The sequence below is a fragment of the Solanum tuberosum genome, unplaced genomic scaffold, assembly GCF_000226075.1.
Source record: "Solanum tuberosum cultivar DM 1-3 516 R44 unplaced genomic scaffold, SolTub_3.0 scf00001, whole genome shotgun sequence".
Taxonomy (NCBI): domain Eukaryota; kingdom Viridiplantae; phylum Streptophyta; class Magnoliopsida; order Solanales; family Solanaceae; genus Solanum; species Solanum tuberosum.
Window position 1 is genome coordinate 3,101,761 of NW_006238927.1, and position 25,350 is coordinate 3,127,110.

Genomic DNA, 25,350 nt, shown 5'->3' on the forward strand with positions numbered 1-25,350 from the left:
CACTTTCCATATCCACTCGGTACTAAGCATTATTTCCCAAATTATACATAATTAGCCTTAAATTATATTTATATCTGTGAAGGAGTGCTCAACCCTTCATTCAATACAATCCATAGTATAGCTCATAGATTCAATAAAGTGAGAATGTACTTTCAACCATAGAATCGTCATTAACATGTGATTAAAACTTTCACATTACATTAGTAGTGTTTTCATGAGAAATAGCCTTTCAATCAACACAACGATAATATCATCATCCTAGACAAGTCAAGAATAAACATGAGTAAAAGTAAGGGGAGAATGTGCTTTCCACAATACCTCAATTTGCATAATAGTCATAGGATCTTTACCTTTCAAATGAACCATGAATTCATACATAACTTTCATCAATATGTACAAACCCTAGCAATTTACCCCTTCAAGGGTCATGAATCATGTCTCACAATCACACTTAGAAGTACTACTTTAAGCATGAATAAAACAAGATTCAATAACTAGATTAACATAGATACAATTCATAGTAATCATCTTGCATCAATACACCCATCACAATTCATGAAATTGGGGTCATGGGGTAGTTCATGGGTTCATGGAGAATTTTACAATAAAAATCACCATTAAACATCAAATCATCCATAATATAATGCAATTAACATAATAAAAATTGTTTTTAGGAAGAACTCATGCTTAGAATAAAAACCCTAGTTTTTGAACACGTTACCAATTTTGAAATCAAGAGTTGATGGGATTCATGAAGAAAAGTGTTCCATGAATCAAGGCTCCCATACCTTAATTGGTGTTTTCCTCACGAAATTGTAGTGAAAATCTTGGAGCTTGAACCCTAATCTTGACCTTCTTCTTTGTTCTTCAATGGAGTTTAGAGAGAGAATATTTTGGGAGGGAAGTTGGTTGAGTTTGTGAGTTATGAGAGTTAAAAGGGTTGTTTAATAGTTAAAAGTACTTTAATATACTTAAAATAACTAATAATAACCGTCTCTAACCTTAATTAATTTAATTAGTATTTTACTAAACTACCCCCACTTAGGCCGAACCTAGGCAGCAACATAGGGCTCGATCCACGGAGCATAGATGGGTCCACGGACCTTCCTGGCTGGCTGTGGTTTGGGTCAGAGAGGGGAATTTGGGGGAACAACGTGGGGAGACTAAGTCTCGAACCACGCCTCCTAACCACGTAGCATGGTTCCACCCATGGCTCGTGAGTGCCCAAACGTGTGGTTCAAGTTGTTTTTTTGACAGTTTTTGGACCTTCCCTTGGTCCTCTTCAAGGACCCTAGGGGGTCGTTCCTTGACGTTTAGGCACTAACACCCTAGTACTACATTAGAGGAGTTATTTTAGGACTCTAACCTTACGTTTTAACTTCATTTAGGCTACTAGGCTTCACGTTAGGCTCTAGCTTAGGTCATTAGATTTTCGGGGTGTTACAAGTCTCGTAATGGTCCATTGATTTCAAGATTTTCACACCAAGGTATGATAATCTGCACCTATGGAGCTCTTTCCTCCATAGGGTTCCTAAATTCTCCAATTTACAAGTTAGAAATCTCCATTTGAAGTTAGGATTTTCTTCCATGTCATGGGTTCCTTTCAATGTTGATATAAGTAATTGTTTTATGAACTATTATGCATCAATTGATATAATTCCATATTTTTTAGATGAATTACCATGAACTTATGCTTAACCCATGTTTTCTAGATTATAATGATTGAAAGTGGGGTTTTGAACTATGAAAGAGGATTTTATGAAGATATGCATGTTCTTATGAAATTGATGAAAATGATCTAAGTTGCTTTGAGAGTAAAGGATAAATGTTGTTGTTGATTGTTGATTGCTGTGAAATGATTTGTCACATAATACTCAATACCTAACTGTGAAAGGGTTTCTCACATAAAGGATTCTTAGAGTTGAAAGATTTTCTCAACTAAACTACGAATCAAGTTTTAGGAGCTATTATAAAGGTAAGACAAGAGGTGAGTACCCATGTCCCCATAATGATAAAACAAGAGGCAATTACCCATGTCCCTTCAAGATAAGATGAATATGATTGACGTACCAAATGGACAAGTGGCGATTACCCGTGTCCCATAAACTATGTGTGTAACACCCCGTATCCAAAAACAGACAACAAAGCAGGTTTCCAAAAGTTACAGGTGCAACCCACGGTTGCCACCCACGGACTGTAGGGTGACCCACGGCCCGTACTGGTGGTCCATGGTTTGCATCTGCAACCCCCCTCAGACTCAGCCCCAGAAATTAGGCTAAGTGTTGACCCACGGCCGGACAGACAGACCGTAGGTCAGATCACGAACCGTAGTCCGTGTCCGTGGATCAAACCCTCCAATTTTAGCTCCCAGTCACAACTGACGGTTGACCAGCAGGGACCGTCAGTCGATCAACGGTCCATCGATCCCGTCCGTCAGTGACTCCGACAGCTTTTAAGTCAGGGGTCTTTTGGTCTTTTCCTTATGCGTTGGACTCCTAAACTACGTCGTTTAAACCCTAAAGTACGTGGTTTTGGTCCGTTTTAGCCTAGAAACATAACTAGAACTTACCTAAGTGAGATAATTCATCAAAACTTAGAAAAATTAGAGCATAAGAAGAGAAAGAGGTTGAGCAACCCTATTTCAAGAACGCAGCTAGGTTCCATCACTTCCAGCCACGAAATCGAAAGATTTCTCCGTCGAATTCATCCTCAGGTATGTGGGATTTCACTAGTGGGTTACTTTCGCCCATTAGGTCCCTAGATTTCAGTCAAAATCTTGATTCCCTTACTATTATCTAGACCTAGGATTTCTTGAATGTTAGAATTATTGGGTTTTTAGCTGTTAGAATGATCCAAGTCAGATTATCATGAATTCAGTATCTTTTGGTGTAGATTCTTTCAAAAATTCAGAACCCTAGCTATTTAGTTCTTTTAGTTCATGAATTACACATGCTAGGTCAGTAAATTCAGTATATATATTTTAACATGCCTCAGTTTTTTAATGCATTAAAATCAATATATTAATGTTGCATTCTAAGTTTGCATGCCAATATTTTGAGCTATCCAGCATTTCAGTCATAAAGTGTTAATTACTTAATCATATGGGAAACATAATACCGAGTGGACTAGGTCACCCTCAAGTCCCAGAACTACGTGCCACGTAGGTTGTAAGTCCTCTGTGTGGCCATCATTTTAGTGATCACGCCAGCATGCCTCTATACCTCTAGCAGGGTATATTGGGTCCTCTCGATGGGGCGTATACATCGAACTCCACATTTAGCTCATGTGATTTTATGTCGGTTATTAGTAGCTCCCTTACAGTTCAGTCAGATTCCATTGTGTTGGCCATGTTATTAGTATAGTTCAGTATTCAGTCTCAACATGTTATAAACTTGGTCATTGCATTCAGTTTAGTCATGTACAGTACTTTCAGTATCCTTATCATGTTCAGATTATACCATTGCTTTATTGCTTGTTCAGTGATGTTATTATTCAGTTTTATTCTATCATATATGCTCAATGCCTTTCAAGTACTGATGCATACTCTGCACTACATCTTCTCATGATGTAGGTTCAGGTCCTCAGCAGTCAGATCACGCATAGATCAGTTCCCGATCTTCGCTTCAGCAGCATCAGTAGTGAGTCCTCATTCTTCGAGGACTAGTGACATGATTATCTTTCTTGCTTTTAGTTTCAGTTTTGCTAGATCTAGCTGGGGCATGTCCCAGCATTTCTAATCAGTAGAAGCTTTATTTTAGACATAGTTAGATTCAGCTTTAGTCTTAGATTTTGACCTTTCATTTGTATTCAAACTCTCAATTTTCATTTATTCAGACAGTATAAAGGTATTCCCCATCATTTTAGAGTTTCATATGATGTAGCTTACGCACAGTGTTATTGCTTCAGTTTATCTTTAGTATGCTTGTGATTATGCCAGCAAGGTTTGCAAGGGGTCACTCGTGATCCTAGGTCCTGTGTCCGCATCTAGGGGTAGCCTCGGGGGTGAAAATATGGTATCAGAGCATTATGTTTAAGAGCCCTAGGATTTCTGAAAAGTCACCCTAAGTAGAGTCCTTTTCATGGGTGTGAAGTGCACCACATCTAATGAGAAGGAGGCTACGAAGTAATTTAGGAAAAACTTCAATTTCTTTGTTACTCTTATCATGCATAAGGTATGATCTAGTTCCTCGTTCTAATTATTTGTTATGGGCTTTCAGATCATGCCTCATCGTAGAGCTTATGGAAGGAATGTGAATGCCAGGAATGCAAACACAACTCCTCAAGTCCTAGATCAGGTTGTTTCAAATGCTAAATGTTGGAACGCTATCCAATTGTTGGATCAGAGTGTGACCAACTAGAACAATCAGTAGGCTCCAATTCCGGCAAATGCTAATATTGGGTCAGCTGCAGCTAGAGTTCGTGATTTTGTTAGGATGAATCCGCCTGAGTTCTTAGGATCACAGGTGAGGATCCTCAAAGATTCATTGATGAGGTCAAGAAGGTCTTTGGAGTGATGCAGGTAACTAGAAATGATCGGGTTGAGTTGGCATCTTACCAGCTTAAGGATGTAGCTCATATCTGGTATACTTTGTGGAAGAAGAACTGGGGTACAGATGCAGCTCCTATCACTTGGGAATGCTTTAATGAGACCTTTCTAGACAGGTTTTTCCCAATAGAGTTGAGAGAGGAAAAAGCTAAAGAGTTTATGAATTTGAGGCAGGTAACTTGACGGTCCAAGAGTATGGACTCAAGTTCACCCAACTCTCCAGGTATGCTCCTAACATGGTTGCTTATTCCAGGGCTCAGATGAACAAGTTCATGTATGGGGTATCCGATCTAGTGAAGACAGAGTGTAGGAATGCCATGTTACTTGAAAATATGAACATCTTTAGGCTCATGACTCATGCGTAGCAAGTTGAGGGTGATAAGCTTAGGGGGTAGGCCAAGGAGAATAAGAAATCTAGGACAGGCAACTATGACTATTCTCAACAGAAATCGGGTGGTGTAAATCGCTCGCAATTTCAGCAGAAGTCTTTAACTCCAGCACCTTCATCAGCTAGTGTTCCATCATCCAAGTTTTGTAATGTTCAGAAAGGTAGGGCATCAGGCTCTAAGACTCAAGATAGTGTTTCAGGCACTAGAACCTACCCAACTTGTCTGAAATGTGGTAAGAACCATCCGTGCGAGTGTCTTGAAGGGAAGGAAGGATGTTTTGGACGTGGCCAATCAGGTCACAGGTTGAAGGATTGTCCTTCTAAGTAGGGTCAAGGAGGTAACAATGGTAGAGCTTAGTCTACAACTTCAGCAACACCAGCAGCTCGCCCGACTCGGCAGGGTAACTCATATAGTACAGGTGGTGGTCAGCATCAAAACAGGTTGTATGCTCTCTAGGATCACTAGGATCAGGAAGATTCTCCTGATGTAGTCCCTGGTACATTACGAGTCTTTGACCTTCATGTTTATGCATTGTTAGATCCAGAGGCTACTTTGTCTTTTGTAACTCCTTATATAGCAGTCAACTTCAATGTTAATTCAGAAACTCTCTCAGCACCTTTCTCAGTCTCTACTCCAGTCGGTGACCAAGTTGTAGCTAGACGGATATACAGAAATTGCCTTGTCACAGTCTCCTAGAAAGTCACCTCAGCAGATCTCGTAGATTTAAAAATGGTAGACTTTGATGTCATTCTAGGCATGGATTGGTTACATTCCTGTTATGCCTTAGTCGATTGTAGAACTAGGATTGTTCGTTTCAATTTCTAGACGAACTAATCTTAGAATGGAAGGGTAATAGCTTAGCGCCTATGGGTCGATTTATTTCTTACCTTAAGGCCGGAAAGATGATTTTTAAGGGTTATCTCTATCATCTAGTTCGGGTTAAGGATTCAAGTTCCGAAACCCCAACTCTTAAGTCAGTTCTAGTAGTCAGTGAGTTTCCAGAAGTGTTTCCAGAAGATCTTCCCGGAGTTCCTCCCAAAAGGGAAATCACTTTGGAATTGATCTCCTTCAAGATACCCAGCCTATCTCTATTCCTCCTTAATGAATGGCTCTAGCTGAGCTTAAGGAACTGAAAGAGCAGTTGAAAGACCTTCTATATAAGCGCTTCATCAGACCTAGTATTTCCCCCATGGGGTGCACCAGTATTGTTTGTGAAGAGGAAAGATGGTTCTCTCAGAATGTGCATTGACTATAGGCAGTTGAACAAGGTCACAATCAAGAATAAGTATCCTATCCCCAATATTGATGACTTGTTTGACCAACTTTAGGGTGCTAGTAATTTCTCAAATGTAGACCTCAGATCTGGTTATCACCAGCTTAGAGTCAGATATAATGACATTTTGAAAATAGCCTTCAAAACTCGATATGGTCATTATGAATTTGTAGTTATTTCATTTAACTAACCAATGCTCCTTCAGCTTTCATGGATTTGATGAACAAGGTGTTCAAGCAGTTCTTCGACTGTCATTACGAATTTGTAGTTATGTCATTTGGACTAACCAATGCTCCTGCAGCTTTCATGGATTTGATGAACAGAGTGTTCAAGCAGTATCTGGACTTGTTTGTTATCGTGTTTATTGATAATATCCTCATTTACTCCAGGAATGAGGAAGAACATGCGAGTCATTTGAGGGTTGGCCTACAAACTCTCAAAGATCGCCAGTTATTCGCTAAGTTCAGTAAGTGTGAGTTTTAGTTGCAGTTTGTTGCTTTCCTTGGACATATTGTGTCTAGCGAAGGGATCCAAGTGGATTCTCGAAAAATAGAAGCAATGAAATAATGGCCCAGAGCTACCTCTCCTACGAATATCAGAAGTTTCTTAGGTCTAGCAGGTTACTACAGAAGGTTCGTGGAAGGATTTTCATCCATAGCCTCTCCAATGACTAAGTTGACGCAGAAAAAGGTCAAGTTTCAGTGGTCAGATGATTGTGAGAAGAGCTTTGCAGAACTGAAAACTAGGTTGACTACAGCTCTTATTTTGACTCTACTAGAGGGTTCAGATGGTTATGTGATCTATTGTTATGCGTCTAGAGTCGGCCTAGGTTGTGTGTTGATGCAGGGAGATAAGGTTATAGCTTATGCTTCCAGACAGCTTAAGGTGCATGAGAAGAACTATCCAACTCATGACCTTGAGCTTGCAGCAGTGGTGTTTGCACTTAAGAATCGGAGATATTACTTGTATGGTGTCCACGTGGATGTGTTCACAGACCACAAGAGCCTTTAGTATGTGTTCACCCAGAAAGAGTTGAATTTTCACCATGGTAAGGCCAACATAGTAACAGACGCTCTTACTAGACTATTTATGGCTAGTGTAGCACATGTTGAGGAAGAAAGAAAGGAACTAGCGAAAGATGTTCACAGACTTGCTCGCTTAGGAGTTCGTCTTATGAGCGTATCATATGGTAGAGTAATAGTTCAGAATGGGTTAGAATCTTTATTGGTAGTGAGGTTAAAGAAAAGCAAGACAGTGATTCGATATTGCTTCAACTAAAGGGTACAGTCCATCAACAGAGAGATGAGGTTTTCACCCAAGGGGTAAATGGTGTGCTTCTTTATCAAGGTCGATTATGTGTTCCTAAGGTGGGTGAGTTGAGACAGCAGATTCTCGCAGAAGCCCATTGTCACACTCCAAACTAGAGGAGGCGTGACTGGCTATCGATACCTTATGCAATTGAGTAAGCTACTGAAACATACCAACTGACTCAACTGTGGGCCTAGAAGGTCGGGCAGCATAACATCTAAAAAATTAATCCTAGACCATTAGGGTCATAACCTGAATAACAACTCATATAGACAAAGGTTAACAAGCCAAAAAATAATAATAAAGTACTAGCTGGCCGACGAGGCTGCAATTGAGGACATACACACATACATACATATTTATACATGCCAAGCCTATGTGGCTGGAAACTGGAAGTGGCAGAAAGAAACCCAGAATATTGTGTCTACAATAGTCTCTATGAGTGTCATAAGCACTGGTCAAGACAAGGCCCCGACTATACCCGAACTGTACAGCAAAAGTAAGCATCCTATGAAAGCTCCAGGAAGAGGTGGAGCTTACCAACTCACAGTTGAATCACGAATCCTAGTAGAGGGGTCAATTAGAATCCCTACCTGGACCTACATGCATGAAACAAAAATGCAGCATCCCAAGGCAATGGGACGTCAGTAAGGATAAAAATGTACTGGTATGTAAGGTAGAAAATAGAATCATAAATAGCTGCTATAAAAAGGGTAATAAAGATACCACCTGAAACAGAAACTCTGATAGCCTCCATGGCTGACATCCTAACTTATATGAATTAAATATGCATGGTATGCTCGCATAATCATATGTCGTGAATACATGTATATAGATTTAAATGCATGTCATACCCAACCAAGTGCTAGCAATGGTGGTGCATTCCGATAGCGAACCGGCATCATATTCGCCATCTTGTGGCCATCTGTGTCTCATACGTATAAATATAGGCAATAGGCCCCATACCTTCCGATTATAGCTCGGAAGTAGAATGCATAGCATGTAATGTCATGGATTCGTAATGCATTTGTGTTACCTGAATCATGTTGCCAATCTTGGCTCATTGGTACTCTTGTCTTCATAATCTCATAATCACTTTCGTTTCACATGTAAATATCTTGTGTAACCATATGCTTGTAGATTAAACTAGAACACTTGAATCAAATTAAGAAAGGTAACTTAAACCTGAGAATGTTCATAAAGATCTTAAGGTGCTTCACCTAGATTTTATAAATATTTCCTTAGTAATTTATAAACGGAGAAGGGTTTAAAATGCCCCTCAAGTATTTGAATCGGTACAAACTTACCCTTCATCCACCTATCGGCCCTAAAATACCCATGACGTCCACCTTTCGGCTCAAAAATACCCTCGATATTAATCCTTTGACTCATATTTGGCCTTATTTTTAATTGCTCCCTTAAAGTAAAATTATTAAATATTTATTTATTATAGTGTTTAATGTGATTGGTCCAAATTTAAATCTTTCTCAAAGAAATAAAAATTCTGTTTTTCTATAAAAACCACTTATGATTCATTTTTTGACCCGATACACTTGAAAATAATATTGAAAAATTAATTAATTTCATGATATCTTTCTATTGGATTATTTTAAATCGACCCCAATTTATTATAATGTAACCCAACTCATAAATGGAGATCCAACTAAAATCCATACTTACCCTGACTGATTGTCCATCTAAAAAAATTATAATTTTCATTAATATAAAATTTTCTCTCAATTATCCAAATGTCTTGTTCATTTTCTCTTTAATTCTTTTTTGTAATATCTTATTCTTAATTAAGATATCCGGGACTCAAACTTGATATGAACTCACATATTTATATTCTTTTAATTAGTATTATTATCATGATGGGATGAGGGTGGGGATAAGAGAAATGATTTTTTTTATTCTTTTATTTTCAATTTTGGATACACACAAAAGAAAAATGTAATATTTGTACATATTTGCTTAATGAAGTCATATTTTATTCAACTAATTATTTCTATATGAATGCATCGTTATTTTCCTTCTTTTTGTCTCTCTTGTTTGTTATAAATTAAAAATAAAATAAAATGGTGGACAAAATCCAAATAGAAAAAAATGTAAGAGATAGGAAGTGAAGGGCTGTGGAGGGAGGAGTGTAGAGAGTAGATGTCTAACCTTTTTATAATTTTAAATTTACTATGAAATTCAATATCAGGTCAATCATGTGAGCTTATATATTAAGTAATTTCAAATTATTTTAACAGAAAAGGGCCTCAAATGGCATTAAACTATGAGATTTGGTACAATATTACCCTCCATCCACCTAATGAGTATGATCCTTTAGACATAAGGGTATTTTTTTAGCCGAAAGGTGGACGTCAGGGGTATTTTAGTGCCGATGGGTGGATGGAGGGTAATTTTGTACCAATTCAAATACTTGAGGGGCATTTTAGGCCCTTCTCCGATTTATAAAAGAAAGTATTTCCAAAAAAAAAACATGTCCTTTAGTAGTTTGAATATACGAGTTACATTTAAGAGTTTCGGAAATCGACATATTATTTTTAAGTTTTTCAAAAAAGAAGAAAGTAGAGAGGAAGGAGGACTGATTTAAAACTCTTAATGTTCCTCCCTAATATTTCTAAGTTACAACACCTAAAGAAGAATAATAATATATACACACGGACCTACAGTCAAGAGAATCGACAAAATGGCACATAGACGTCGAGTAACTTATATAACCGAACGAGTGGAATATTTACATAATGGAGTCACAAAAATACGTCAGTTACAATCACAATGCCTTTCACATAAGGTCTTTCTAACAATAGAATAGTAAAACAACCTTTCACAATTTAGGATTCTAAAATTCATGCTCAAAGGAAGTAACGCTTAGCCTTAACATACCTCAATTCTGGGTCTTGTAGTATTAATGCGGATTGTACCCTTTCCTTAGAGTATGTAATCTACATGAAATCATGTCACACAACCATTACAGGAAGATTATTAACACGTCAGGGTCAAAGTAGCAATTTAGAGCTTACTAGCAGAGTAATTAGCTCACCAGACCCATTTTAAATGTATGTTTCATTACCTTTTCTTCTCCAAATTATAACCCCAAATTAATGACATAACATAAATTTTTGCAACAGCTATTAACAAGTGGAGGCCTTTGCAATAGTCAACAATAACCCAATAAAGTATGCCTGCAGAATAATAAAAACTCCGCGTATCGCCACACCCCTCCTATCCAACCACAAAATAACCACAACCAAATCCAAACCATGAGTCTTCAAACCATTAAAGCCAGAAAAAATATATGTAATACAGTCCTATAATTGTTCAATATAACCATAATAACTCGAACTTACGGCTTCCAATCACCATCCTGTGAGTTCGTCCAATAATTACATTTGGAATCATATCTTTCTCTTCATAAGCTATATGAGAATAAAAGGGAAGAACCTTAACTTAAAATTGATGGAGCTTATAGTAGTGTAGCATGTCTCCTCAATTACAAAGAGTCTCCTCAAAGACAAGATGTTGAACCAAGAAGAAGTCATTTGAAAATCGCAATGCACTAATAGAACCAACGTTACACTTATTTATCTTACAATTAATTACCCATCTATACTTCTTCTTCTCTTCCTGACTCATATCAACAGAAACCACACACAAACAAATGATTTCCAAAAATTCCAGCAACAACAATATCAGAAAATACTTCAAAAACACCCCAACATCACATAACTATCAAAATACGATTTTTGAGCCATCTATTCTTTTTCTTGCTTATATAGCATAGCTATAACTTGGACTCACTCAATAATATGAAGGGTGAGAATTATTACCTTCAAACAGCAGCAACACCACCTAAAAATGAGACTCCTTCACCACGAAGAATCTTTCAAATCACAACCAACAAGGAGGAAAGACGTAACATAATCTCTATGCACATTCCGAGAGTGAAACCACGTTGAAATCTTGTAGATATTTACTTGGATGATAGGGGAACCCTTAGAGAGGATTTAGGACTGTTTTTATTATTATTTGGTCTAAAATATGAGTTTAAACGAAAGGAAACAAAATCTTATAAAGCTAAACCGACATAGGGTGAGGGACCCACCTTCACGTGCATGCTTGTGCAGTCTCACTTAAAATCTGAATATCTCTCAATTTCAAAGTCGTATAGACAAATGGTTTAGTGCGTTGGAAAGTAGACTTGTAGACCTTCGATTTAGTATATTGGGGTTCTTCTAAAGATTTATAGATTGGGAGAAAACCTCCAAGACATTTAACCCAAATTTCAGAAAATTTATCAAAGAAACTTACTCTAACTTTTGCCGACTTTTAGTTTCCAAACTTGCTTGACTTCAAAAATGAACTTACGATCATTGGGAGACTAAATCACCTTATAAAACATCATTTCTTAGCATATAAGACACTCTTTGTCTTACCCCAAAGGTACTGTATGACTTGAACTTTCCGAACGGGTGGGGTGTTAGAAGAGACATTCTTTAAATCGAACTTGTTTAAGGGCATCCTTGACCCATAACGTTAGTCTAATTCTTTGATTCTTTTTCCTCCCTTTTGCAAACTTATTCTCCTGAAATGATACACCAAGTCATATAAGCCTCATACACTTATGCAATGATACACATATTATGCGAAAGAACCACGGGGTCTCACACCCATAATTCCAGATATTCTATTATCCATTCGCCACTAAGATGTACCGTGATTTTCGGGAAGTCTTTTGGTGGAATGATATGAAAAGGAATATAGCGGATTTTGTGGTTAAGGTTAAGTGCCCTAATTGCCAGCAAGTGAAAGTAGAACATCAGAAACTGGGAGGTATGACTCAAGAAATCGATATTCCTACTTGGAAGTGGGAAGTGATCAACATGGACTTCATCACAGGTTTACCTCGTACTCACAGACAGCATGACTCCATTTGGGTGATAGTTGATAAAGTTACTAAGTCTGCGCGCTTTTTGGCGGTTAAAACCACATATTCGGCGGAGGACTACGCCAAGCTTTCCATTAATGAGATAGTTAGGTTGCATCGGGTTCCTTTGTCTATCATCTCAGATAGAGGTCCTCAGTTTACCTCTCATTTCTGGAAGTCATTTCAGAAAGGTCTTGGTACTCAGGTTAACCTTAGCACAGCATTTCATCCGCAGACGGATGGTCAGGAAGAGCGTACCATTCAGACCTTAGAGGACATGTTGAGAGCTTGTGTGATCGATTTCAAGGGTAGTTGGGATGATCACCTTCCTCTTATAGAGTTCGCCTACAATAATAGCTATGATTCCAGTATTCAGATGGCCCCTTATGAGACATTGTATGGGCGTAGATGTAGATCTCCAGTTGGTTGGTTTGAAGTAGGTGAAGCAGTCTTGATAGGTCCAGATTCAGTTCATGATGCTATGGACAAAGTGCAACTCATTAGAGATAGACTTAAGACAGCCCAGAGTCGCCAGAAGTCCTATACAGATGTAAGGAGAAGGGAACTAGAGTTCCAAGTTGATGATTTCCTGAAAGTGTCGCCTATGAAAAGAGTGATGAGATTTGGCAAGAAAGGGAAGCTCAATCCTAGATATGTAGGCCCTTACAAGATCCTGAAAAAGGTTGGTAAAGTGGCTTATGAATTAGAGTTGCCAACAGAACTAGCAGCAGTGGATCTGGTTTTTCACATTTCGTTGTTGAAGAAGTGTGTGGGTGACCCAGCATCTATTATGCCTTTATAAAGTGTGGTTGTGAAGGATAGCCTCACTTATGAAGAGGTACAGTTGAGATTCTTAATCGTCAGGTTCGAAGGTTGAGAACAAAGAAATCGCTTCAGTTAAGATTTTGTGGAGGAGTCAGTCTGTAGAGGGAGCTACTTGAGAAGCAGAAGCAGTCATGAAGGCCAAGTATCCTCACCTCTTTCCTTCCGATCCCATTCCAGCTTGAGGTAATAGTTCCTCTTCAGTTTTTTCAGTTATTCATGCACAGTTTTAGTCTTAGCATCATGTTCCTTCAGTTTGTACTTGCATATTCAGCGTATTTGCATGTTCTTGGAACTTAGTTCAGTCAGAAATCAGTTTCCAGTATTTAGTGGTAAGGGATTGCAACTCTCTCCCTCCATTTCAACTAGTTTAGTCTTCATTCAAGGATGAATGTTTCCAAGGGGGAGATAATGTAACACCCCGTATCCGAAAACAGACCTCAAAGCAGATTTCTAGAAGTTACAGGCGCAACCCACGGACCGTAGGGTGACCCATGGCCCGTGTTGGTGGTCCTGGTTTGCATCTGCAACCCCCATCAAACTTAGCCCCAGAAATTAGGCTCAGTGTTGACCCACGGCCAGACCCACAGACCGTAGGTCAAGTCACGGACCGTGGTCCGTGTCTGTGATTCAAACCCCCCCAGTCACGACTGACAGTTGACCAGCACGGATAGTCAGTCGATCGACGGTCCGTCGGTCCCGTCCGTCGGTGACCCCGACAGTTTTTAAGTCAGGGGTCTTTTGGTCTTTTCCTTATGCGTTGGATCCCTAAACTACATCATTTAAACCCTAACTACGTGGTTTTAGTCAGATTTAGCCTAGAAACATAACTAGAACTACCTTAGTGAGATCATTCATCAAATCTTAGAAAAATTAGAGCGTAAGAGGAGAAAGAGGTCGAGCAACCTTAGTTCAAGAACGCAACAAGGTTCCATCAGTTCCAGCCCCGAAATTGAAAGATTTCTCCCTGGAATTTGACACCAAGTATATGGGATTTCACTAGTGGGTTCCTTTCACCCATTAGGTCCCTCGATTTCAGTCAGAATCTTGATTCCCTTACTATTATCTAGACCTAGGGTTTCTTGAATGTTAGAATTGTTAGGTTTTTAGCTGTTAGGATGATCCAAGTCAGATTATCATGAATTCAATATCTTTTGGTGTAGATTCTTTCATAAATTCAGAACCCTAGCTATGTAGTTCTTTTAGTTCATGAATTACACATGCTAAGTCAGTAAATTCAGTATATATATTAACATGCCTCAGTTTTCGAATGCACTATTATCAGTATATTAATGTTGAATTCTCAGTTTGCATGTCAGTATTTTGAGTTATCCAGTATTTCATTCATAAAGTGTTAATTACTTAATCATATGGGAAACTTAATACCGAGTGGACTAGGGTCAATCACCCTCAAGTCCCAGAACTACGTGCCCCGTAGGTTGTAAGTCCTCTATGTGGGCATCATTTTAGTGAACACGCCAGCATGCCTCTATACCTCTAGCAGGGTATATTGGGTCCTCTCGATGGGGCGTATACATCGAACTCCACATTTAGCTCATGTGATTTTATGTCGGTTATTAGTAGCTCCCTTACAGTTCTAGTCAGATTCCATTGCATTGGCCATGTTATTAGTATAGTTCAGTATTCAGTCTCAACATGTTATAAACTTGGTCATTGCATTCAGTTTAGTCATGTACAGTACTTTCAGTATCCTTATCATGTTCAGATTATACCATTGCTTTATTGCTTGTTCAGTGATGTTATTATTCAGTTTTATTCTATCCTATATGCTCAGTGCCTTTCAAGTACTGATGCATACTCTGCACTACATCTTCTCATGATGTAGGTTCAGGTCCTCAGCAGTCAGATCACGCATAGATCGATTCCTGATCTTCAGTTCAGCAGCATCAGTGGTGAGTCCTCATTCTTCGAGGACTAGTAACATGATTATATTTCTTATTTTTATTGTTAGTTTCAGTTTTGCTAGATCTAGCTGGGGCATGTCCCAGCATTTCTAGTCAGTAGAGGCTTTATTTCAGATATAGTTAGTTTCAGCTTTAGTCTTAGAGTTTGACCTTTCATTTGTATTCAAAATCTCAATTTTCATTTATTCAGACAGTATATGGGTATTCCCCATCATTTCAGATTTTCATATGATTTAGCTTCCGCACAGTTTTATTGCTTCATTTTATCTTTAGTGTGCTTATGATTATGCCAGCAGGGTTAGCTTGGGGTCACTTGTGATCCTAGGTCCCGTGTCCGCGTCCAGGGGGTAGCCTCAGGGCTTGATAATGTGATACCATAGGTTGTCTTAGATAGACATTAGCTAGTGGATCCACTTAAGCTAGAAGTTCATGGTACTTACCTTGGCAAGTGAGGACACCACTTTACGGTGTGGGGGTAGACACCAGATTTCATGTTATAGCTCACATAGTCTCTATGTCGGTTATAGCAAATTTCACACAACAATAATGATGAACTAAGGTTACTTCTAAAAGTTTCTCACATGTGTTTTAAGATGATTTTACTTGCATTGACCATAATCATGATTGTACTTCTAATATCTTATCTTATGTTTTAACTTGGTCTTTGCATGTCATGAATATGTCCTTTTAGCATAATTTGATATTTTTATACATTGCTATCATACTTGGTACATTATTGTACTAACACATACTCTTGCCTACATTCTTCTAAAATTGTATGGTCCGACTCTCCAATTCCCCATCTCCGTGGCTAGGGATCACTTAGTAGATATTGAGGATTGGTGAGTCCTCATGTTGTGAGGACCGAGCCTTTGTTTCTTATCATCTTTACTTTTTAGTATTGCTTGTGATGTACGAGTTACGTCCCGATCACTCTTGATGTACTAGATGACTTTGAGACTATATAGACATCCGCTTCATTTTTATCAAACTCTTTATAAAATGAATTGTGGATTAAAATCTATTGAGTTTCTATTATCTTGTATGATGCATGCTAAGTGGCTTATGTAGGGCCTCTGGGGTCCGATACGTCATGTTACGCCTAGGGTATACTTTGGATCATGATGATAATTGAGCTTAAAGATAACATTTGCAGACCAAAAGGACTTTGTTGTACTGATTCTCTAAAGGCATCTAACACATCTGAACCACAGTTGTAGACTATGATAAGTGTTTGAATCACATAATACTTTTGTTTCCATTTTATTTAGATTTCTAAACTTGTTATGTATTTGAATAATTTCATCCTCCGATGGGAATGAAACACTAGTTGAAAATATCAGCATCAAAATCACAGATGATGCTCCGTCGTGATCTTCCTCGTCTTCTATTCCTCAACTAAAATGTCCTGATGCTTTATTGAGATTAGTCTTATGCTTTTTTGCATGGCAAGGTACAAGGTCTGGTGGTTTAATATCACCGTGGGATAATATATTTCCTGATTCTAGAGGTTTTCTCTGTTTTTCTGATTTCATTTTGTGGTATTGCTTGTAGTTATATCCATCAAAATAAATGAGTTTGCACTTCATATATCAAATTTATCATTCTTAATGGATGATCAAAACATTTTTATGTATCAAAACATATCAAGTCATGTAGCTTCTGCAAGCAGTATTCTTTTCATTCTTAAAGGATGATCAAGTCATTTTCTTCTTCTAGTATACTTTTTATTCACTTCATATAACATATTTAGTAGTGAATGAATAAACTTACTTCATTCTTTTTTCTCATCTTATCAAGCATTCATCAAGGTCTGCGTGCCTAAGTTAACTTTGTCACTTTGCTCGTATTTATTTTTTGTTCTTTCACCTATTTGAGATTAATTTACCACTAATTAGATGTTCAAAATGGTGATGTTTTCCATCTGGTTTTCACCATCCCGGGCATTTTTGTCAAATGGTAGTTCATCCAGTTGCCTAGATTTAAGGTGCTTTCTTTAATATGTTCCCATTTATATTCCTTTATGCTTTTACTTTCTGATTTTGTTATTTTAATAAAGAAAAGTTATATTCAGTTGTAAAGACAGAAATTCTAGACAATACAAAAACACTATACTAATATTCTTGTGGTTCAAATTTTCTGTTCATTTTCTTATTCTTTATTAAGCCTTTGTTATCAAGTTTCATTGCATATCCACCCTTGTTCTTCCATTTATGCATTTCTCGTCCCAAAGATGGAATAGATTTTCTAAAGAAAATTAGGGAACAACACTAAGAAATAATCTTCAGTCAAAAACCGATAGGACAATGAACAACGAACAGCAACTCAGGTGATATTGTTACTACTCGCAAAATTCCGATACTTACTATTGATCTGTATTGCATTTTGTACACCCATTCCAACATCAGACACACCGGACAACAAAATGGTGCACACGGCTGCGCCAAGTTTCAAAACCAGATATTATACTAAAATATCATTACATTGCCAATGTGCATCCAGCAATGTGGAAACTATTCCATGCTCTTTGACGATAAACCATAGAGAGTGAAGAAGGGTAAGGCCTTCCCCAGAATTGTGAGCTGAACAGATATTTAAAATCTCCAAACGAAAGAAATTACGATGAGACAATGATGTTTATTTCTCCGGATATAGCAACGCAAGAAGCATAGTACAACATTATTGCATTAGGCCTGAAATTGCACCAGAAGTTACAGGTAAGAGATTTTATTATTTTTTTTAGAAAAGCGGAGTACTGTAATGATGCAGTTACTGCATATACCTTGCTGGCGATGTTGTTTGAAAGCCAATCCAGTCCCTCATAAAGCCCTTCTCCAGAAGTAGCACATGTACTCTGGATATACCTGTGAGGGAGGGGAGGGGGGGGTCTTTAGATGCCAGCTTATCTAAGAGGCTAATTGACAGAAAAACGAACTTGATGTTGGTGCCCATATAAATTACCAGTGTCGTTGTCTGAGAGAATGAAGGCCAAGCTTGTCGGTGATTTCAGCCGCATTCATTGCATTTGGAAGATCTTGCTTGTTCGCAAAAACAAGCAACACAGCTTCTCTTAATTCATCCTGCAGAAAACGTATTCAGATATCAAGAACTGCTGTACCCCAAGGAGGTTAGACGGATATCCAGTTTAACATTTATCAAAGATATTTCTAACCAACTATAATAACATCACAATTACCTCATTTAACATCCTGTGAAGCTCATCCCTTGCCTCAACTACACGGTCTCTGTCATTGCTATCAACCACAAAGATGAGGCCCTGTGTGTTCTGGAAATAGTGCCTCCATAGAGGTCTAATCTGCAAGTGCAACACAAAAGATAACAGTAGAAACACAATTTTAGGCTTTTAGCTCTTCCGGAATCAGAAAGAAATATACCTATAACTGTGCCTTTAACTTTTTTGATAAAATTTCTAAAAAAAAATTTTGATAAAATTTTTTAAAAAAAATTTTGATAAAAACTGTGCCTTTAACTTTAAAACACATGAAACCCCTAACAGATTGTAGAAAAGACAATTGAAAAGAACCAAGATAGGTACACTTATGGACAAGGTGCTATAGCCAATTCAAATACAAAAGAAATAACGTAAGTCCACTTATATCCATCAAGGGTCGTTTGGTTGCTGGTTAAGACTATTCATTTACTAAAACTAGCATAGCAATATCATGCATGGTAGCTTTTAGTTGCTTTGTATAAAATCCAGCATACCAAGAACTTTGTTTGGTTATCATTTTACAATTCCACATAAATAAAACATGTATAAGTTGTGGGTCAAAATCTGAATTGTATAAAGCAGGGTAGAAGATTGAATAACTAACACAGGGATATTCTATTAAACATGAACAACTAGTACATTCATTATTACTAATACCTGCATAAGTCATAACTCTATTCAACAATCTAACGTTCCCTAGGTGCTCAACACACTGCCTCATACATCACTTTTGTAAATAATCAACAAACCACAGGTTAAGCATAGGAAATTGTGCGACTGAAACTACAATTCTAAGCCAAAACCTGGGTCCACGGTAAAAAAATTATTTTTTATCGTTGGACACCAGTTTCCATCTTAGCTTTATGTAACTGAAGTTCAGTATGATCAAGCTTTCACGACTGATGCCTCACTCAGACGGGGACTCTTACGAGATAACTTGTTGCCTGCTCTACGGGACACCAATTTATGCCTTAGCTATATGTAACTGACACCAGTTCAGGAACTATCTCCTCAGGCTAAGAGCAAGTTCTTGCAATTTGCTGCCTCCATGAGATCTCAAGGGTGAAGAGATAACCAATGTTTACCATGCATCTCACTCTTAACCTTCCATTCAGGGTTAAGGGTGTAAACATGCCAGTTCCACATGTTTGGATCATACACAAGCTTGAGCATAGCACATTAGCATGTGTTATGATCATCTTGAACAGAAATTCAACTTGGCTCGAACATGTATAGTTAAGCTTTACTTGTTGTGGATCAAACTAGAAAGACAAATATAAAGAGAAAAATCATTTGTGAGCTCGTTTTTGCTTCAATTTTTACTTTTCCTAGTTTGAAACAAAGGCTATAGACCATTTTGAAAAGCTTGAACACAACAAATTAGATCTCTAAACAGGTCCAAATGAGCAAGCATATAATCAGCTCTATAATCTTTTTCATATTCCGCATCTCATTTTGATAATCTTTTTTCACATCCCTTATGTCGTTTGGATAATCTTTTCATATGTTGTATCTCATTTGGCTGATATGAGAAGAGGGTTGGCCCCAAGGGATTTGGTCTAGTGGTGAAAGCACAACATGTGATGTTGGGGTAGGGCGCATGTCACGGGTTCAAACCATACCATAAACAAAAGCTTAGTATTTAAGAGGAGAAGGGCAAAGTTACGGCCAATTATTCAACCGAGTTCCGAACTGTGCACCACTGGCCCTTGAGATATTTTTGGTTATCCGAAATAAATATGAGCAGAAGGGAGGTAAAGAGAGTGAGGAGGAGGAGGGGGGTTGGAAGCAATGCCTAAGAGTCGGTAAGTAGCAGTTTTCCACGAAAAGACATGACAACAACGACATGAGGAAAACCGTGGAGAAATGAGCAACGAGGATGTTCTGTGTGGTTGTGTGATCTGTGTATAAAAAATGTGGAAAAAGAATGAAGCAGAAAAGTGTTCCTTACCAAAAAAAAAAAAAGAAATGCTGATAGAGAATACATGAGTTAAGCCAAAGCTGAGCAAGGATTTCTAACTATCAAATAATACTGGCTCAAGTTAAGTAATGAGGTGGTGCTGCATTAAAAGCAGCCAAGGCCTAGCATTTTCAGCAAAGACTCGACTCGTTAACACGTCTAATTGAGTGGGAGAGTAAAATCCTTTCCTTCTAACGAATTACCATATCATTATTACCCTTCTCTTCTGACTTCTCACTTCAGGTCATACATTTTCCAACTTAAATACATGGTCATAAATGCCTACATGCTCCAAATTCTAGAATGTTTCATACAGAGGCTACACTATAAGCTAGCATGTCCCACACATGAAAACCCACAGAAAAGAGGATTTATCCAGTGCAGCAGGTAATTTTTATGTTGAAAGTCATCCGAAACTTGCAGTCACCTTTATTTGCACTGCCCCATCACCGCTCAGCTTGTGGAGTTACAGTGGGTAATGCTACAGCAAACTAATAAGTCATTGAAGTATTGGAGCGGAAAAGGGTTGGCCGAGAGAAAGAGGATTTGTGCAACATTAAACCAGCTACTGTTCAGTGCCTTGGTGGATTGTTTGGATTGAGAGAAAGAGAAGATGCTTTCAAGACATGGAAAACATACAGAAGTTGAAGTCAAATTATATTGTTTTTGGTGTAAGATGGAACAAGTAGATGATGTTAAATCTATTTTAGAGGGGTTTAAATCACCACAGGTTTAGAAGGATAATGTGTAAGACTCCCTACTTTGCTGCACATGTACTGCTTCAACAGCATACTCCCTTTCAGTTGTTTATTTACAAATTACCTAGCATGACCTCAAAACAAATGCTACCCTCGAAGCTTATATGAAACCTTCTCCTAGCCTCACAAAACTCGCCTTCAAAGGTTATATTCCTATAGGTCTCATAGAACAATTCCTTATTTCCCAACTTATTTTCTAGGTTTTTGAGTCTCCCACAGCAAACGCATATTCATAGTATGGTAGAACAATTGTGTAACACATGCTGTGTGGAGTAGGATGGGTTCGAACCATGCTGCAAACAGAAGTCTGGTATATTTAAGTGGAGAAAGTTAGAGGGATTGTCTCATTACCTACCAAGTCTCGGACGGTGTGCCACTATAGCACTCAGATTTCTTGGTTATCAAAAGAAACCAAAAAAATAAATTTAAAAAATCCAATGACCATATGATTTCCCAGAGGGATGCAATTAAAAATGAGGACCTTTCGGAAGAACTTTTAGTAGAATAATGCTAAATTCCCAACCAACATCATCTCAGACATCAGCGATCTGAAGAACTCGCGGTAGTTTATGAAAAGTCAAAAACATGTTTGCCACAAGATAATTTGCTATTCTTTAGAAGATAGAAGACATGAAACTAGCTAACTCAGTTCAGTATAGCATTGATCATGTTAGGTGTTGATAAAAGTATAGTCAACACCTGACCATCCATAAGCTCATTAATTCCACATTAATAGAGGTATTCTCAGTAAATTAATATTAATGGGCCAAACTATGCTCAACTAGTTATGGAAGCTTATCAAAGTCAGAAAAGTATGTACTTCTTCATCAGATGAAAAAGTCTTACAAGAAAATCATGCAAACCAACACAAATTTTCAGTGAAGGGAGAGAGTGACATAAAGGTTTCGCGTGCTAAAAAGCTTCTTCAGAGTTGATAAACTATTACCAGAAATTTGAGTCATGAAGAACTGACGTACTGCAAGACCCCAGGTAATATAAGACAAAACCAGTTAATCAGGGCATAAGAACTACTTGTACCTTGTCCTGACCACCAACATCCCACACAGTAAAGCTGATGTTTTTGTATTCAACAGTCTCCACATTGAAGCCTATCATTGAAATAGAAAATGGTTCAAATTACATGGCATGATCAAGAAATCTCTCCTAAGAACACCCATGATAAGCATTAGATTAAGATACAAAATTTAAGGCCATAATAGCAATCTGCGAAAAATGTTTGATTCCCCAACATATCATCCCCATTCTCAGAGAATACAATATCTCCCATATTAGCACATGTAAATGCAAATAATGTCTAATAATTTTTCTAGAGTAAGCCAATCTTTGGAAGTACACCTATCAAATAACAGTAATCAATGGATAGACAAAACAACATTCCTTTTAGCCATACAGATCAATATAAGCTTACTTTCAAGTAGCATACCCCATGATGAGTTAAATCTCTAAACATGCAAAATGGCGAATCAAAATAGGTAAAAGAAAAAGTAAAAGAAAACTAAAACAGATTCCACAGAATGAAGTTTACCAATGGTTGGGATAGTGGTAACAATTTCTCCCAACTTGAGCTTGTACAGAATTGTGGTTTTACCAGCAGCATCGAGACCAACCATAAGAATTCGCATTTCTTTCTTTGCAAAGAGGCGACTAAAGAGTTTAGTGAAAGACAGCCCCATCTCCGTTAATCTGAAAAATAACATAAATACTTAATATGAGGGATGAAATCTAAGAAAGCAACTACTTTCCAAACAAAATAATTAGCATATGAATTATTTCCAGGCCAGAACCCTTTCCCCTGTCCTCATCATTTCTGTATCAATACTTAACAAATCTCCAGTGTTGACGATACCCACCAACACCCATCAATTTCTTCTTAATATTATTAATATGGGGAAGAAGCAGACAAATTTTACCACTTTTTCTTTTTTATGACAAGGAAAACCCGCAGCCGCTATCCTTTGGGTGCACACACAGGGTAAAACTCATGTAAAACCCATACTCCTGTGCAATAGCTCGCAATAGCTCGCAAGAGCTCGACCCAAAAGGCAAACCTCTTGCTTTCGAAATTGAGACCTCCAACTTGGAAGTCCCAAGACCAAACCACTAGTCATCCCATGTTGGAAGTCCCAAGACTAAACCACTAGCCATCCCAAACTGTTAAATTTTTACCACTATAAACACACCATTTATGGTCACAACTTCAGAGGATATCAAAAACAATATTATTATTACCCTCTGACACACTTTTCCATAATGATCCTGAACAAATGATGAGTTATGAAACATATAATGCTACATGTAAATGTAATAGTAGAGAGGAAGGAGCATCATTTAGTGGCTAAAATTCCTTCAAGGAAACAAAACAATCACAGATAGAGCAGATATTACAATTTGAAAACGTTGTGATTTCGAGAAAAAAAAAACAGAAACTGAACATTGATCCGGTAAGGTCCAAACCACCTTCAATTAGGAGAGTTTCAGTTGGGTAAAGAGATAGATCTGAGATGAGATATTCAAACAAAAAAAGGAAAAGCTGTGTGGTTACCGAAGATCGGCCGATGAGAGAGGATGAAATCAGTAGATCTCTATTGTCCAACAGCAACCACCACTCTCAAAATCTCTTTTGCTCGGTCACCGAAAAGGAGAGGAAGACAATTGTTGTGCTCATCCTGCTATTTATAATCAGAGGGCATATTCAGGATTTCAATAAGATGGGTGCACGATTACGAAAAAATATTTTTTAAATATAAATTTGATCAGTTTGACTTTTAGGTTTTTAATATGACCTATTAAATTTTAAAAATTATAGGTCCAAAATATATAATACTACTAATTTTAAATTTTAATATATACATTTGATTTAATTACATAAAAAAAATTATAGTGCTAATTTTTTTAAGAATTTTCAATGTAACACACTTGAAAAATTTGAAAGATTTAAAAAAAAAACAAAAGAAAAATTAATTGAAACGCCAAAAGTGTAACCGATAACCACTTAAAGAGGTGTTACTCAAAAACAGAAAATAGATATAAGATTTAAATTTCTATCATCACTCAGAGAGGTGCACCCTATCATCATCATATTATTATATGATACTTTGAACGTGGGTTTACATATCTATATTTAAATATTTTTTTAACATATAACACTACTATATATGATCTAAAGAGGGAAGCATGGATTCACGTGAACCCACGGCACCCCCTCTAGATACGCCCTTGTACTTATTTCCTTGCAGTTAAATTTTTTTTATTCATTGTGTGTCCAATATCCATATTAGAGTCTGATTAAATTTAAATTTGCGTCGAAAAATACCATACCAAAAAGCTCGAACACCAAATTTCTTAATCAAAAATAAAGAAGTATTTGTCACTCCACCACAATCTTATTAGTCCGTCAAGTGCTTCTGATTCCTTTATAACTTCGCGGTAATGCGCAGCACTTAAAACGAATTTATCCCCATTTTTTAGGGTAAAAAACATGTTGTTGATAATAAAATAAAGGTAATATACTAAATTAAGAAGAAGAAAAATTAAAATGTTATTACCTCTATTCATATTAGATGGATCTTATTAAAAATATTTGTTTCATATTCTTCCCTTCATTCACTTTTACTTATTACTTATATCTAAAATAGATTTTCATTTTTACTTGTCAGTATTGACATATCAAGAAAAGAAAATAATTATTTTTCATGTTTTACCATCAGTATTAATTACTTATTTTTCAAATCATTTTTTAGAACATCATTTAATAGGGGATAGTTTGATAAAATACATCTTATCAATAATTATTTTCTTAATGTGTGTGCCAAATCAAAATGTAAGACTAGTTAAAGTGAACGGATGGAGTACTTGATTACTTATAAAATTAGGATAGAATTAATTATTTTATTCTCATTTTTCCCCTATAATTAATATGACTTTGAAAGTTTGAACGAATTTTAAAGATTCAAAGTTTCTTTTTTCAAGAGGCTAATAAATATGAATAAAGAGCAAAATAGTAAAATTGATTAATCTATTAATAAATGTGTAATATAGAAAGTGTCCATCTAATATGAGAGGGAGGAAATAAGTAAATTATTTTTCTTGTCACTTACTTTTACCTTATTTTTTGTTACAAGAAGAGGGATATAGTTATTTTCTAAATGTGTGTATATACTTGGATATCAGGTAAATTATATGA

The 25,350-nt window shown here is 37.1% G+C and overlaps 1 protein-coding gene across 1 annotated transcript; it reads right to left on the reverse strand.

Moving 5' to 3' along the window:
- Positions 1–17,644: 17,644 nt before the first annotated feature.
- LOC102577686 (ADP-ribosylation factor 1-like protein) lies at positions 17,645–23,788 on the reverse strand. The gene is given in 7 exon segments (NM_001287903.1): positions 17,645–17,889; positions 17,979–18,060; positions 18,158–18,276; positions 18,393–18,512; positions 22,185–22,255; positions 22,693–22,850; positions 23,710–23,788. Coding segments are annotated over 6 exon segments (546 nt in total). The 5' UTR covers positions 22,841–22,850; positions 23,710–23,788; the 3' UTR covers positions 17,645–17,883.
- Between the last annotated feature and the right edge of the window lie 1,562 nt (positions 23,789–25,350).